Here is a 14,558-nt window from a genome sequence, read left to right on the forward strand (position 1 = left end):
TGGCCTGGCTTGTAAGTCTACTGCTGGACGAGGGTCTCCCCACACCTCGGTGGCCGCGAGGGGCATCCGACCATACTTCCCCACGCTGGTCAGTGCGGGTTGTTGATGGCGGGGCATTGCAAGGCGATGGGTTCGCTGTACTGCCCTCTGCTGCCTCCACACCGCGGACTCCGCCTCCCCCTCACCACCCAAGCAGCTCCACCACACCGAGCACCGCTCACCACGACTCAGTGACGCTCGCCCGTTCGTGCCGCGGGTGGACGGATGCGGAGGGGATTTAAACGACCACGTGCCCCACTGTTGCACATGCCGCGCCGGGAGATCGAACCCGTCGCCCCCCCCCCCCCCCGCTCCCCCGCATTGCTCAGTGCAGTGCGCTCCCAGCTTCCCAGGACCGGTGCAGACCATCGCTGTAGCTGGTGGGGGGTGGACTCCGTGGTGGACTTTGAGGTCGTGAGTGAGGGCTGCATCGGCCCGGGGCATCAATTGTCCACCTGCAGGCGTCATTGACGCTGCTGTGTCGGGCGTTCTTTGCGGCGTTGTTGTTGTTTAGGGGAAAACGCCTCGCTTAAGACTGGAGACTGTTTGATTTCGGACGGATCCTTGCAATGTTGTCGCTGTTGTCGTCCCAATTTGAGCAAGTGGCAAACAAAATTGGCGTTGGGATGCCTGGGTCAGTACCAGCTGCATTGCTGCTGCTTGTTCTTGTGCCTCCGAGGGGAAAAGCGGAGAAACGGGAAGAGCCTCATGCCAGGGCAATGGGAGGACGCACACCCCGCCACACCCCCCCCCCCCCACACATCCCACTACACACACACGCACACCCCACACACACACAGCCACACCCCACACACACACACAGCCACACCCCACACACACACAGCAGGTGCCCCGCGTCTGTAATCCAACTCGGGCGCGTCTTGCTGCGCTGCGCGAGTGTGATGACGACTTGGACGCACTTGTCTTGAGATGGTTTCTTTTACTCAGGCGCCATGTGCTCGCCGAGACCAGGCGGAGACCCCCCCCCACCGCAACAGCCCAGAGTCTCCCGCGCATCTCCCTTTTATAGACGGTTCGTGGCTACGCCCCCATCCCCGAACCTTCTCGCTGGCTCTAGGCGCTCGCTCGACCAGCTGACTCCTCTTCCGTCACCTGGCCACCCTCCTATTCTCGATCATCCCCGGAGCCACCCGTCCATTCGTACTGCAGGCTGACTCCCCTGCCATTACCTCCCGTGGCCACTAGTCCATTCGTACTGCAGGCTGACTCCCCTGGCATTACCTCCCGTGGCCACCAGTCCATTCGTACTGCAGGCTGACTCCCCTGTCATCTCCCGTGGCCACCAGTCCATTCGTACTGCAGGCTGACTCCCCTGGCATTACCTCCCGTGGCCACTAGTCCATTCGTACTGCAGGCTGACTCCCCTGTCATTATCTCCCGTGGCCACCAGTCCATTCGTACTGCAGGCTGACTCCCCTGGCATTACCTCCCGTGGCCACCAGTTCATTCGTACTGCAGGCTGACTCCCCTGGCATAACCTCCCGTGGCCACTAGTCCATTCGTACTGCAGGCTGACTCCCCTGCCATTACCTCCTGTGGCCACTAGTCCCCACACACCGTCGGTTGACTCTTACTGTTATTACACGAGCACAGAGCCACCCTGCCCGCCCTCGTAGCGAAACGCAGACCTGCATGGTGTACATTCGTTGCGTTAAGCTCCGACTTGTCCATCGAACACAACCGAGGTCGTTGTTGAGGCCTATTGCGTCTCATCTTTGTCGCGCCAACGGACACGCAGCGTTGAGCAGCGTCGTTTGTTTCGCTTTGGGGAGCTCCAGTGTGACGTTTCCGTCTTGTCTTCGTTATTAGCCAGCTGATGGATTCCGTGTGAAAAGTTGGCGTTGCTGGAAACTCATCCAACCTAAATTGTCCCCAGCCACGGCCTCCACGCGGCAGTGCCCTCGTCTCTGCCTCACGAGTGTGGCGCACCCCGCCACACACATTCTAGACGCGCTCCATGTGGCTGTTTCAATTATCCATGCGAAACACCGTGCGTGGATAGAATAGGACAACATTTATGTGCATGCCTTTTCATTTGCAAAGACACGTTCCAATCAAGTTTGTGTCTAAACTTTGATGTTTGCATTAGGTAGCTACATTTCCAGTGGTGAACATTCCACATTTCTCATGGGGGGGGGGGGGGTGGGCGCAAGTCTCTCCATAACACAACCGCTGTTGACTTCCCCAACAAAGTGGTACTACTTATCGACCTCCGGAAAGAGGGATGATGGGCCGAGTACCCTCCCGCCGAGTCGCCGTGGAGGTGATGCACTGCGCCACTGGGCCCTGGACACCATTGTCGGGATTTTGCAAGTGTTGTACTGCAACATATGTTCATGAATATATTGGTGCGCGCGTGTATAACTTGTAGAATCTATTGCATTCGCTACACGTATTTAGATGCGTTTATAGGATAAACGCCTCCAATGCCCATATCGCAAGGGAGATGATGATTAATGCCACACGTGTTTTTCATTTATTTTAAGTTTAAAGTGACGAGAGCGTTTTGGATGGTGTAACAGAGTTGCAGGGAATGAACCACTGGACGCAGCTGAGTAAGCAGACTTGCACCCCCTGCCCACCCCACCAGAAATGAAGATGAAATGAATTGAAAAATTGATGACTTTGAGAGAGGACTTGGAGATGTTGGCAGGAGTTTTGTGGCATCTCTTCCAGGGTCGTCCCCTTGAAAGGCCGAGGCGTTTGGTAACGTGAGCCTCTGTTTCCTGCAGTGATCACGTTCCCACTTTGTGATGAATACCCCAAACGTGTAAACGATGATGTGGGCTGCTGCCGAGTCCCATGGGCCTCTGTGGAAGTGAAATGCGGTGCTGCTACCAACCCTGCTCCACACACCACCGACCCGTGCCGGATTGATCCATACACAAACACAGCTCAAGCATGTAACACAATTTTAATGAAAAGGAAAAAAAATCACTTTTCAAAAACAGGCGACCGGTATGCAATTATAACTCCTGAAGAAAAAACCGTGATGGAATATTTGACTATTCACAACATTTGACAAACTATCTGCGAATGGGCTCTGTCTGCCGTCTAGTGGAGCAGTGATGTTGAATCACAACCCTGACCACATTTCTGACCCCAACCCTAACTCCGAATGGAGTAAGAATGCCATCCTATAGTTGTCTTACTGCAGGCATTATAGTCGTCAATTGTTAGTGCCCATGAACACCGCAATAAGTAATTAAATGGATTGGCTAAGGGACGAGTGATACACGGCGTGTAAAATGTAAGTGCTTAATTAGAATACGTGTAATATTAATATAACGCCTTACAAACACATTGTTACAGCATAAAACATTCGCCGTCTGAATGTAGCATCGCCTACAGACAGTCCTCTGGGCGGGCGAGTATTCGTGTCAACACGCTCAGCCTTGGGCCACTGGACTCCACACAACTCGCGTATCAAAGCCCTCGCGTGCGTCCGCGCACCTCATTTGTTCACTACGATTGTACCCACAGCAATCACTGCACCGCTGAAGTGGCACAGGTGTTGTGTGTAGGCTTTTCTCGTGCTTGAAATCGTGCCAAACGTGTCGGCATTTTGAGTTTCCATCGCATCAACATCGGCCCTGTTCGAGCCCCTGCTCGGTGAAGGCTTCGCCAAGACGCTGCAAGTTCCCACGGTCCTGCGGTGGAACACTCCGTGGAACACTCCGTGGAATAATCCATCGCAGGCCCGTGGCAAATAGTCATGGCAGGTGATAGACAATGATTGACAACTTTAATCTGAATAGCATTGAGTTTTGATTACATTACACACCTTAACGCCAACCACCAGGGGAAGGTACAGTGACCCTGTGCGCCCAGCTAGCTTTGCCCAATGCCCGCGTGCGAGTTCTATTGCCATGGGACTTCATCGTCCGGCCCGTGGTAGCCACGCTGGGTAGAGCCTGGAGCAGTGGTCCTCATCGCAAGGCCCGCGGAGCCAACGGTGGCTTCAGTGCGGCCCCCGACATCACACAAAGTGAAAACGTTCCATCGTGCCGTCAAACCCCAATGGTTTCAAATGTGCGGTGGCCATCGCACACCGAGGTCTTATCGCCGAATATGCCCCTCCCCTCCCCCCACTGGGAATTAGTGAAGAACAGTGGCCGGGAGGGCCCTCCACCACCACCAGACCCGCGCACGCGCAGTAAGCAGCGTGGGCAGCAGGGGGCAGCACAGCAAAACCCGATGCAATGTTCCCCGCACCAACTGGGACTGACCACAGTGGTGAAGTGTGGTCAATTGGCGCTCTCTGCACGGTGCGAGAAGGCCCTCGTCCAGCAGCGGACTGAACAAACGGCCTGCACCGATGCATGTGGCGAGTCTCCAACACGGGAACGTGGGCTGCGTTGGGCCCCTGGGCCTGAAGTTGCTCGTGTGCTGGGTGGAGTTGCCGCCCGTCTTAGTTTTCCCAGAAGTCTCTACTTATTTTAAGTAACGGTCCTGAAAACATCCGTCTACGACGTCTTGCCAGGACCTACAACAATTCCCAGTTTGTCGGTTGTGCAACATTTCACCACTCCTCAAGGCAAGGCATTTGCATGCGGTCCTCTCTTCTGGACAGGCGAGATGACGCTTCTCGACACGACGCGTCCTGGATTTGTATGTTTCTCGGAGGTGGCAACCCGAGTGCAGCGGCGTTACGAGGGCTCCTCTGCACCTCTCGCCGTCTCCCGCGCAGCGCACAGACGGGGCCACTCTCCTTGGATTATTGCCAACACTTTGTGCCGATTTGCAAGCCCGAAACGATTCCCGGCACTCGCTATTTCAGCGTTTTCAATTCTCTGGTCGCCAAAATCCATTCGTCTCAAAACACTGTGGTGGTTTTAGCGCCTCTGGTGGCTTCAAGGGTTTTGTCGACTCATTACGGAGTCCATCGATTCTCCCGCGTACACCTCGATACGCAGTAACCAGTCTAAGATGTAGCTTTACCACAACACTGGGGGACTCATTTTCGTGACCCTAAGGGGATGATGGCTTGAGCCACAACCCCCAGCCAGGAGTTGAACTCGGAACCTCTCCCCATTTGTGAGCCGCTCGCTCTACCACTGTGCTACTCGCAGGCTCGCTCTGCCCGTGTTTGATCATCTCGTCAGTTCTGCAAGTATTTTGAGACTGCATACAACTTGCACACTAAATAGAGCAGGAATGATTTTTTTTACATACAGACGAGGGTCTATTATTGCGTTACCAAATAATGTATTTAATACATTTGTCAAGTAAACAATTCTAGTAATTCTCAAAGCTATGTCAGTGCGATATTATGTAACCATTGTGTAGTGGCTGGGGAATGACCCTGTTCTTCACGTGCACTAACTTTGTCCCCAATCTTTGCTGCGAGATTGCATTCTCATCACGGGATCGAAGACTTAGGCACCCTTGCGCAACTGCACACGAGGAGCGGATGACTTGTTTTATTTTGCCATCTGACTTGCTCGGTCAATCCCATTTACAGCAGCGTCTCGTGTGGAATGAATGTGGAGTGGCTGTAGAGATTGCACTTGCTAAAGAGACTCGCACAGATGATGGGTTCACAACCCACTTGCGGTCCTGTTATCTCCTAGAAAACCTTGCAGCCCACAGGTTGGGAGTCTCACACTTCGACCTGACTTATTGGTTATTTTATGTGATGCATAAATCGGTGGCATCACACCCGGCAAGACTTTTCCATGTCTCCTGGACGCGAGTGAAGATTTTCCGATGTGAAATTGCTCGATCGTTGTGGAGCCACAAGTAACCTGAGTTGACGACTACTGAACTCGACCTTAGGCCCAGCTGTGGGGACGTGCAGCCGGCGTCGCGAGGAGGGCTGGGGATGTGACGCGGGAGCAAAGACCACGGCAAGCACGCGTGCCGGCTGGGGGTGCCGTGTGGGGGGGCGGGGGGGTGAGACGCCTTTGCGGCCCCGTCTCCGCCAAAGGTCACTTTCCCCACGAGGTTTCGCGGCCCAAGGAGGGCGACCAAGCGAGGAAGGGAGCGGCTCGTAAATCGCAACCGTCCCTGAGGTGGCAGCCGCATCTGCTCCACCACCGGTGGTCTCCACATGGCGTGGCGAGGCTGCGCCGGCAGCACTTTCAGCCACGGCCGGAGCGAGGGAGCCGCAAGAGGTGGTGCCTGGTGCCTGGTCCCCTCGGATCGAGCGACGACTCCCACCCGGTGCCTCGGAGCCTCTCAACGTTGTAACGAATAGGGTTGCCACCCGTCCCTGGGTTTTTCCCAGGACGGCTACCTCGATGCCAGGATTGTCTTCTTTTTGAGGTAGCCATCCTGGGAAATACGCGAGTCTTCGCTCGGACGAAGAAAGTTCCGGTTTTTGCCAGTTTTGTGGAATAACGCACCAGTCGTCAAGACGCTGCACTCGCACGGAGTTCTCCCCTCCTCCGGCACTGTGACATCTCCTTCCCATTGATATGTCCTGGTTGCTTTTGTCGTGTACCTGGCAGGTGTCAACCCGAGTGACAGGCCCAACGTTAACGCGGGGGAAGGGCCCACAGGAAACGAGCACCAGAGGAAGGTTGACGGAGCGCGCCTCCTCGCCCACGCGTTGAGCTACCCGGTGTCGGGCCGCCACCGCCGCCGCCCCCTCCCCCAGGGCCGTGCAGGGATCCCGCGAGGTCACGGCTGCCCCGTAACCTCCAGGCGCTTGGCGAGGGGGCTCGCGTACTCCCAGTGCTCCCCACGCTTCTGGAAGAGCTGCCAGGGAGACGGGACGGAACAAGTCCCATGCGTGACATCGAACACGACGTAACATCGAACACGACGTGACCTCGACAAAACGTGTCCGTAACTATTCTGTTGAGTGCATCAAATCGATGTCGCCACGTTAAACAATTTAAATAACCAGCATATACAATTTAAAGGTGCAGCCCTGCAATTTCTTGCTCGGGTAATTGCTAGCGGAAGCACCTCCACTTGTGCACTCTGGTACGAGTGTTCCATAAGAAGCCTTCTACAGATGAATTAAGTCCTAGAGATGTGACGAAGACCTCGTAACATTTGGATACAAACCATCTGCGTTTGCAGACAAACATTTGCAACGGACACTTGCAGCAAGCAATAGAGAAACCTTCGGTCCCTCTGCACGCCACCATGAGATGAGAGCCGGCAAGAGATGCGCTGTTCTGAGATATGATCACCATTTGTATTTTGACAGCACACTTAAGCAGGGATTGTAAATGCAGCAAAACGTTGCGAGTCGCAGCAGCTGACCCTGAAAAAATGAATATTGCTTTCCAACAACGGATGAATGGATTTATCTGTTAATGTATCACTCGTGTTATATTTATAACGCAGATGTGTGCCTGTTTTCTACTCCCATCATAGACCAGGGGTTCAATTCGTGCAGCTATTACGGATTTTTTTGTTTAGTTTTATTATTCCAATTTGTTGGAATCGCTACTTTTGTAGAAAAATCCTGAGTTTCCCATTTTTGGAAATTGTAATTCATGCGTGGCTGATTTATCATTGTTTAGGGAAGCAAATTGACCAATTTGACTATCAGTTTAATTGTTCCATCACCAACCCTACTGAAAATCAAACTAGGTATCTAGTGATTCCTGAAAAATGAGAATTAAAGTAAAGTAACGTTTTAATCCCTGTCTGTAAAACGTGGCAAGGAATCTACCCGGCCAGGTCCACTCCACAAGCAGCTCTGGGTCACGGTGGTGCTTGGCCTGGCTCCAGTAGAGCTGGAATGTGGGGGGCAGACTACCAGTGGCGGTGACACTCGCCACTACGGGGAGAACTCGGGTGGGCCAAAGGGCCACTCGATGCTTGCAGGGCCCACCGCAGGACCCTCCTAGCGCTCGCTCTGGGCGAGTTCGTCATCGGTGCGATGGGAATGTGGCCCCTCTGATTAAGAAGGTCTGTGCTGGCCTCACACACTCGGGTTGGCCTGAATACAATTCATCCTGCGGTTATCTGGATTGGTTTTGCATGAGAAGCCCCAAGCAAATAGAACCGGAAGAATCTCATCAGGTGGAGTTTTTTTTCGGCAGGCAAAGTTACATTGGTCATGTCACGTGTGTGTGCATGCTTCATTGTGTGCGCGTTAATTTGCGTGTAAATGTACACGCGTGCTTGCTGTTCTGTGGGTGTGTTCATATGTACGTGTAAGCACGCGTTTTTTTGTGTACGTGAATGTATCTACATGTGTGTACACGTATATGTGACCATGTCTATGTACGTGCGTTGACCTGTGGCCACTTTTACGTGTGTATCTAGGCGAGCCTGTGCAAGTGGTGCCCTGTTTTCTACATTGTGCTACGAACCCAATGACCAGAGTTCAATTCTCAGCCACTGCTAACATCAGGTGGCACATATCTGAACGGATAATGCCATAGGTCAACTAGCTCCTAAATGAATACCTGATGCGGTGTGAAAACCTCTATAATGGGAAGACAAAGGCAGCCAGGTGTGGCACTGACCATGCGATATTGCTGGCTTTAGGTGCTCGATAAACGTACCTGTCCCAACATTCTATGCGGACTCAATAGGTGATCTTTGTGTGGTTTTTGTTTTACGAGCATGGGGAGCAGTGGCACAACGGTTGGTGCATTGGGCTACGGACCAAGTCATCGGATTCCAACAGCACTTGCGCCAACAGTCGATGTATGCTACATGGGCGATCTTTGTTCCATCAGGATTTAGCGCAGGAAGTTGGTGCACGGGGCTACGAACCAGGCCATCTCGGTTCGATTCCAGGCTACGGGTTAACATTGGGTGCTCGTGAAAAGCAACTTGCCCCAACAGCATGCGCAGGCTACGTGGGAGAAGGGGATCTTTGTCCTCATGCCATGCGTGCGTGATAGGGCGAGGGGGGCCGGTGGGGTGCGGGCCGGTGGGGTGGGGGCCGTACCCGCGTCTCCCAGGGGGCGCCGCTCGCCGCTCGCTCGCGCGCCTCGGCTCGCTGCCGCTCCTCCACGCGGTGCTTGGCCTGCGTGGCCGCCTCCAGGTCACGTGCCCGCAGGCTCCGCGTCACCTCCCTCCACAGCCTGGCCACGAGCCGGCACGGGGGGGGACCCGTGGGGAGGTGGGTGTGCAAGGCGGAAGAGAGGAACAGCTGGTTGATGATAATGATAATGCTGACCATTTGTTATTTATGGAACGCCCTTCACACCGAGGCGACCGACCGCTGTACGCGCGATTTTAAGTGAAGCGCATCTCACCGCAAATGTTTTGAAGGTCAACCTGAGCGGCAACTGTCCCTGTGGCACAAGGTGACTCGGCACATGGCCTGCGAGTGGGCATGACTCTACCAGCAGGAGGCAACGGTTACTACTGCTATGTGTAAGCTGGGTCATTTTTAGAATTTGGAAAATTTGGCCCATTTGGCTTACAGTGGCCTGCTCTGGCGGGCGACGTCTGGGGATCTTCAAGCACTGCGCGAACGTCTTGTACTGGTAATACACTGCGCAGTATTAACCGGGGTGGCCTGTCGGATTTCAACCGCAATCGTCTAAAGCAATCTGCGAATGCATAACCGCCGCACTACCCTTTGTTTGACGTGAAACGAGCTGTTAATTTTTTTCCCGCATCTCTACATTTTATTCCAGGGTACATAATTTTTTTTTTGCAAATGTTAAATAGTTTTATGAACTTCGGTTATTTTTTTATGTCTCCAGTATCACGGTTTACACTGTCATTTTCTTTTTAAAACATGCACTGTACAACCATAATGTTATCTCATAACAGTTAAATATCAGTCTCCTTCCATTCTGTGCAGTATTCATCAATGATGAATCACTTAATACCTTTTTGCTTGAAATCTTACAGGAAGAAAATGTTCATTCCAGCAAATGTTAGCCTTTAGCTATTGACTTTGCAGAGGCTCGCAACTTGCTGCAGGCAGCTTGTTAACACACTTAATACATGATAAATAATAACGTAGGTCCCTCTCGCTGATGTTTGTTTATGAAGCCGTGTTGAGAAACGAGGCATTGCCAAAAAGTCTCGGCGTGCGTTGGTAGGCGGAACCACGAACGCCACGAGGACTCCATCGCACGTCAGCTGGCCCCGCCGTGGTGCCACGCACACGCAGTGGCGCCCTTCCACTGCTCCACTCGCACGTGGCAGCTGCCCCCAGCACGTGGCAGCTGCCCCCAGCACGTGGCAGCTGCCCCCAGCACGTGGCAGCTGCCCCCAGCACGTGGCAGCTGCCCCCAGCACGTGCACTCGCAGTTGCAACTCGGTGGAGACACGAGACGGTTGTGGGCGGTATCACCCGGGGTGGCAAATGCTCCCAGTGGCCACCGCGGGCAGTGTCCACCATGGGTAGAAAGCTTGGCGCCACATTTACCATCCGTTTTATAGACGACACACTCCTTTAGAAACATCCACGGAATATGAAAATATTCACATTTGTTATGGGGGGTTTTTCTCGCCCAAAATGGTTTTCTGTAATACTCTGGTTATCCTTCTTTAAAAAACATGTCTCATTAAAGGCTACCAGAGGAGTGACCTTGCTTTCACACATTTGTGACCTAGAGATAAAATGGTTCGATCGTTATTTTTAGCTTTTGCTACCCTGGGTGATCAGAGTAGGGTTGCCACCTCCCTAATGTAGAAATAATTGGGACATACCATTGCAATAATCTCAATCCCGGCAAAGGGTTAGAACTACTACATGTAAAACGCATCACCTGCGTGGTTCGTTCTTATGCAGCTGATACAACCCAGGACTTTAAATGTCCTCGGAAAACTGTATTTCACTGGATGGGCCATCTCAACAAGAGGACAATCCTGGGAAAACCAGGACAGTTGGCAACCGCAAGTCTGAGTGGCATCAAGGGACATAGGTCACAGGGCCCCTCTATCCAACGGTGTGAGCCTCTCCCGTGAGCCTCTACGGCAGCAAATTCTAAGACAAGCGCAGGCCTCTAATAGCGCCGGATATACGAGGACCTGGAGGCCACCACACAGCTGATGCAAGAGGAGGAAGGGCTCTCGATACTCGTAATGGCCGTGGCTTCCGTTCTCCGATAGGCATCATACCAGCGCCGCAAAAAGTCAGATTGCTTAAAAAAGATTAACAATAATAATTAAATTACTCCTTTAATAGCGGCGTTAATCCTCAGCAGATGATGCAATTCTGGCTACCGTCATCTGGCTGTGAAAATTCGGGGGGGGGGGGGCAAAGGAAGCTGGGGGCGAGTCTGAAAGTGTGGGAGTGGGCGACTGTGGGAGGGGCTCACGGCGCAAGTGCACAGGCAGACCTACGGCGTGTGACCTACGGCGTGTGACCTACGGCGTGTGACCTCCAGAGATCCATCCGTGACCGCCGTGCCAGATGTTACGTGGTGGCAAAATGGAGCCTCCAAACCTCCAAATGCCAACAGGGATACCAGAGAACCGTGTTAATTGTTATTTCGTTTTTTGGTTTCTAAAAAAATCTTCCATTAAAGTCAATTAAAAATGAATTATTTAACAACGTCCTCAGATTGTATTGATTCACACCCCCCACCCCCCCAACAACGATTACATGCATTTTACACGATCCAGGGCTGAGATTCATTTAAATAATTAATTATTGTTTCCGTTTTAACCTTCCAGTTCGTGTTATTTCAAATTGCTGGAAAGTTGCGTTTTGCTCCATCCGCGATGCTCGAGTATTCTCGCTTGTAGAATACTACCCTGAGAACCAAGGCAAGGATCGCTCTGAACCCATGCACGTGTGCTGCCGCCGTCTATTCTGCCGAATCCCAGTGGCAGAACCATCGAGTACGTCGGTGGTGCAACTGCACTGGGAGGGGGGGGATATTGGACAGGGATGACCCCATTTCACTCCTTGCACCGGGGCCTCTGCCACGCGCGCTTTACCGCTGGTGTACCGAGTTCAGCGCGACCGTCTTGTTCACAGCCCGTATCGCTGCAATGCCACCTGCTCGTGCACGCCGAGACTTCTGGCAATGCTGCGTCTCGACCCAGGTTGATTTCAACGAGAGAGAAAATAAAATGGGTATAGTTACGGTGAAATGTGAGAGGTATCCGAGTTATAATTTTTGTGAGCCTCTGCAAAATCGTTGACTAAACACCGACATTTCCCGGGAGGCTAATCAAGGCCAATAATAATTATTCAGCCAAAACCGCTAAAAAGCCTTAACGTCATTGCACGGGGAGGGGGGGGGGCATGCCAGCCGCGACGCCACAGCCGCGGCTGCGTCCGCCCCTTGCACGGCTGTGCGCGAGCGATCCGGGGCCGAGCGGCATTACCGTCGCGATTCGTTCCCCTGCTGCTCCTCCACCCGGCGCACTTTCTTCTTCGTCGTCGGGAGGCTCCGCGTGTCCATGAAGAGCGCGCCGCCGCCGTGAGGCTGGGCGGGCCCAGGGGACAATTAACGAGAGCACTTGTTTTAGATTTACATTGCTGCCGAGGCCTTAAACGACCCCGGCCACCGCTCCGCGTCGCTGGGCGCGCTGCCCGGCAAGGACGCCGCTTGCTCGCCCAGTTTGTGACGGACGTGTTCTCAAACGATACCCCACATTTACAGGATTGTAAATGCTGTATTTGGGAGGAGCAGAGGCGCAGTGGTTAGCGTACACTGCACTACGAACCCGATCACCCGCGTTTAATTTCTGGCCGTGGCTAACACCAGTACCGTGTGATACATGAACCTGCTGGATCGTCCAAATTCACCAACTCTCACCGACCAGCGTGGTGAAGTATGATCAAACAACCCCTGTAATCGGAAGGCATGGAGGGCCGCCTTCCAGCAGTCGATGAATCAAGGGCTGTATTTTTCTTTTCGTCTCCTCAAAACGATGGTAATGCTCGAAATCGGTGCATGTAAATACAAGGCACCGCATGCCTCCGATGTATCTGTGGTCAACATCAACTCGTGAGATGCACTTTCTCCCCCTATAAATGTTTAAACATCATGGATGGGCCTCGAATCCATCTCGGGAGACAACTGTTGCGGAAAGGCTGCGGCTGACGGAGTTGCGTCCATCACAATGTAACATTCGCATGACCGACGCTATATATAACTTGACATCATTATCACCTTCGCGAACAGGACTGCACCTAGCATCAGCATCTGGACAGCGCCTGGGGGAAGAGACTTGTTACGGCGTGGCGGGGAGAGAGTCTCTGCCTGTGTGTCGCGTCAACGCAAACCACAGTGGCGTCAGGATTCGTGTAACAAGCGGGAAGGAACGTCATTTTAAAATAATTTGTTTTCAAATTAAGTCGATCTCTCTTCTAGAGTGAGCAAATGCTGTGCGCGTTACACGGAGTTATTTTTAAGTAACCGTGCATAATTAAAACCGTTGTGGTAAAAATAAAATTTTTGATGCTTGCACAAATCAATAACATTGCATAAATAGTTTCACAGGCACCGTGTCATATGAATAACTGTTACCATAATTTAGAGCCTTGGTCAATCCAATGCCGGATGACAGCCTCTCCACGCTGTGCAGTTTGCATGGGTGTGTTTGACTATACTTCAACATGCTGGTCGGTGCAGGCTTAGTGATGGAGGAGCCAATTGACGCTTCAGAAGTCACTCGCCACTGATGTTAGTCACAGGCAGGAGTCGAACTCATTTGCAGGTTCACAGTGCGGTGCGCTAATCGCTGCGCCACCGACCCGCCACACAAATATATGAAATGCAGCAATAACGAAAACGACTACAGCGATAACAGTAAGAAAACATTCACCTTGCTGCGATGCTTTTGTACGGCATCGATGTTAAAGCAGCTGCCATTTATTTATTATTCCAAAATGTTTCTATCGTGAACGTGGGACGTCGGAAGGGAAAAACGCTCATTATAAACTGGATGTAAATTTGCCAGCTCATGGCATCGGAGCCCCTCAAAATGTATCATGGATCGATGCGGTTTTCTTACACACGTATTCATCACGCTCCTCCCAATGTATTGGCACGCCGCCATCTGGCCACAAGCAGGAGCCTCCTCGGTCAGCATGAAGGCTTCTCTAAGTGCAAACACTTGTCACCACCGAGCCAATTGTCATGAAAACGAGTCTTGAGACTTGGCGAGACTCTCTTCGATAAGCAATGGACGTACTTACACGCGGTATTTTCATGCAATATTGGTCGTGACATAGCTCTCCCTGCTGACGGTTGCAAATAAACATCACATTATACGTGTAGGCCACGTGTAATAATAAAAGCTTAGATGTCAAATACTTTTATATGCTTATCGATAAAACCAAAGGCCGAGTGCTAAAGCGTGCATTAATGATGCATTATGGTGTCCGATGGCGACAGTTACATGCTCGTTCACGTTACAGTGGGATGTACACAGATGAACCGCGTGAACGTACCACGTTCGTCTCTTTCGTGAACAGCACCCCGTTCCACTCCCCTTCTATCGAGCAGAAGGGTTTCTTCTCCTTGGGTTCACTGCACACAACAACAACAACAACAGCAGCAGCGGCGGCGGCGTCTCAAACCAAGTACGTGACACGGCACAAGACTTCAATGTTTCTAAAACCAAACTGTTTTATTTTACCAGGTAAGGTCCACGGA

At 52.4% G+C, this 14,558-nt stretch overlaps 1 protein-coding gene across 2 annotated transcripts in view; it reads right to left on the reverse strand.

Annotated features, from left to right (window-relative positions):
* Positions 1-2,965: 2,965 nt before the first annotated feature.
* LOC144941197 (oxysterol-binding protein-related protein 9-like) overlaps positions 2,966-14,558 on the reverse strand; it is a 43,758-nt gene continuing 32,165 nt past the window's right edge. For both annotated transcript variants that reach the window (XM_078867788.1, XM_078867787.1), the window contains 4 exons: positions 14,354-14,432; positions 12,280-12,380; positions 8,927-9,062; positions 2,966-6,762 (listed from right to left, as the gene is read on the reverse strand). In XM_078867788.1, coding sequence (XP_078723914.1) covers positions 6,685-6,762; positions 8,927-9,062; positions 12,280-12,380; positions 14,354-14,432 — 394 coding nt within the window. In that variant the 3' untranslated portion in view covers positions 2,966-6,684. The remainder of the gene's footprint in view (positions 6,763-8,926; positions 9,063-12,279; positions 12,381-14,353; positions 14,433-14,558) is intronic.

The sequence above is a fragment of the Lampetra fluviatilis genome, chromosome 24 (assembly GCF_964198595.1).
Source record: "Lampetra fluviatilis chromosome 24, kcLamFluv1.1, whole genome shotgun sequence".
In the NCBI taxonomy this organism is placed as follows: domain Eukaryota; kingdom Metazoa; phylum Chordata; class Hyperoartia; order Petromyzontiformes; family Petromyzontidae; genus Lampetra; species Lampetra fluviatilis.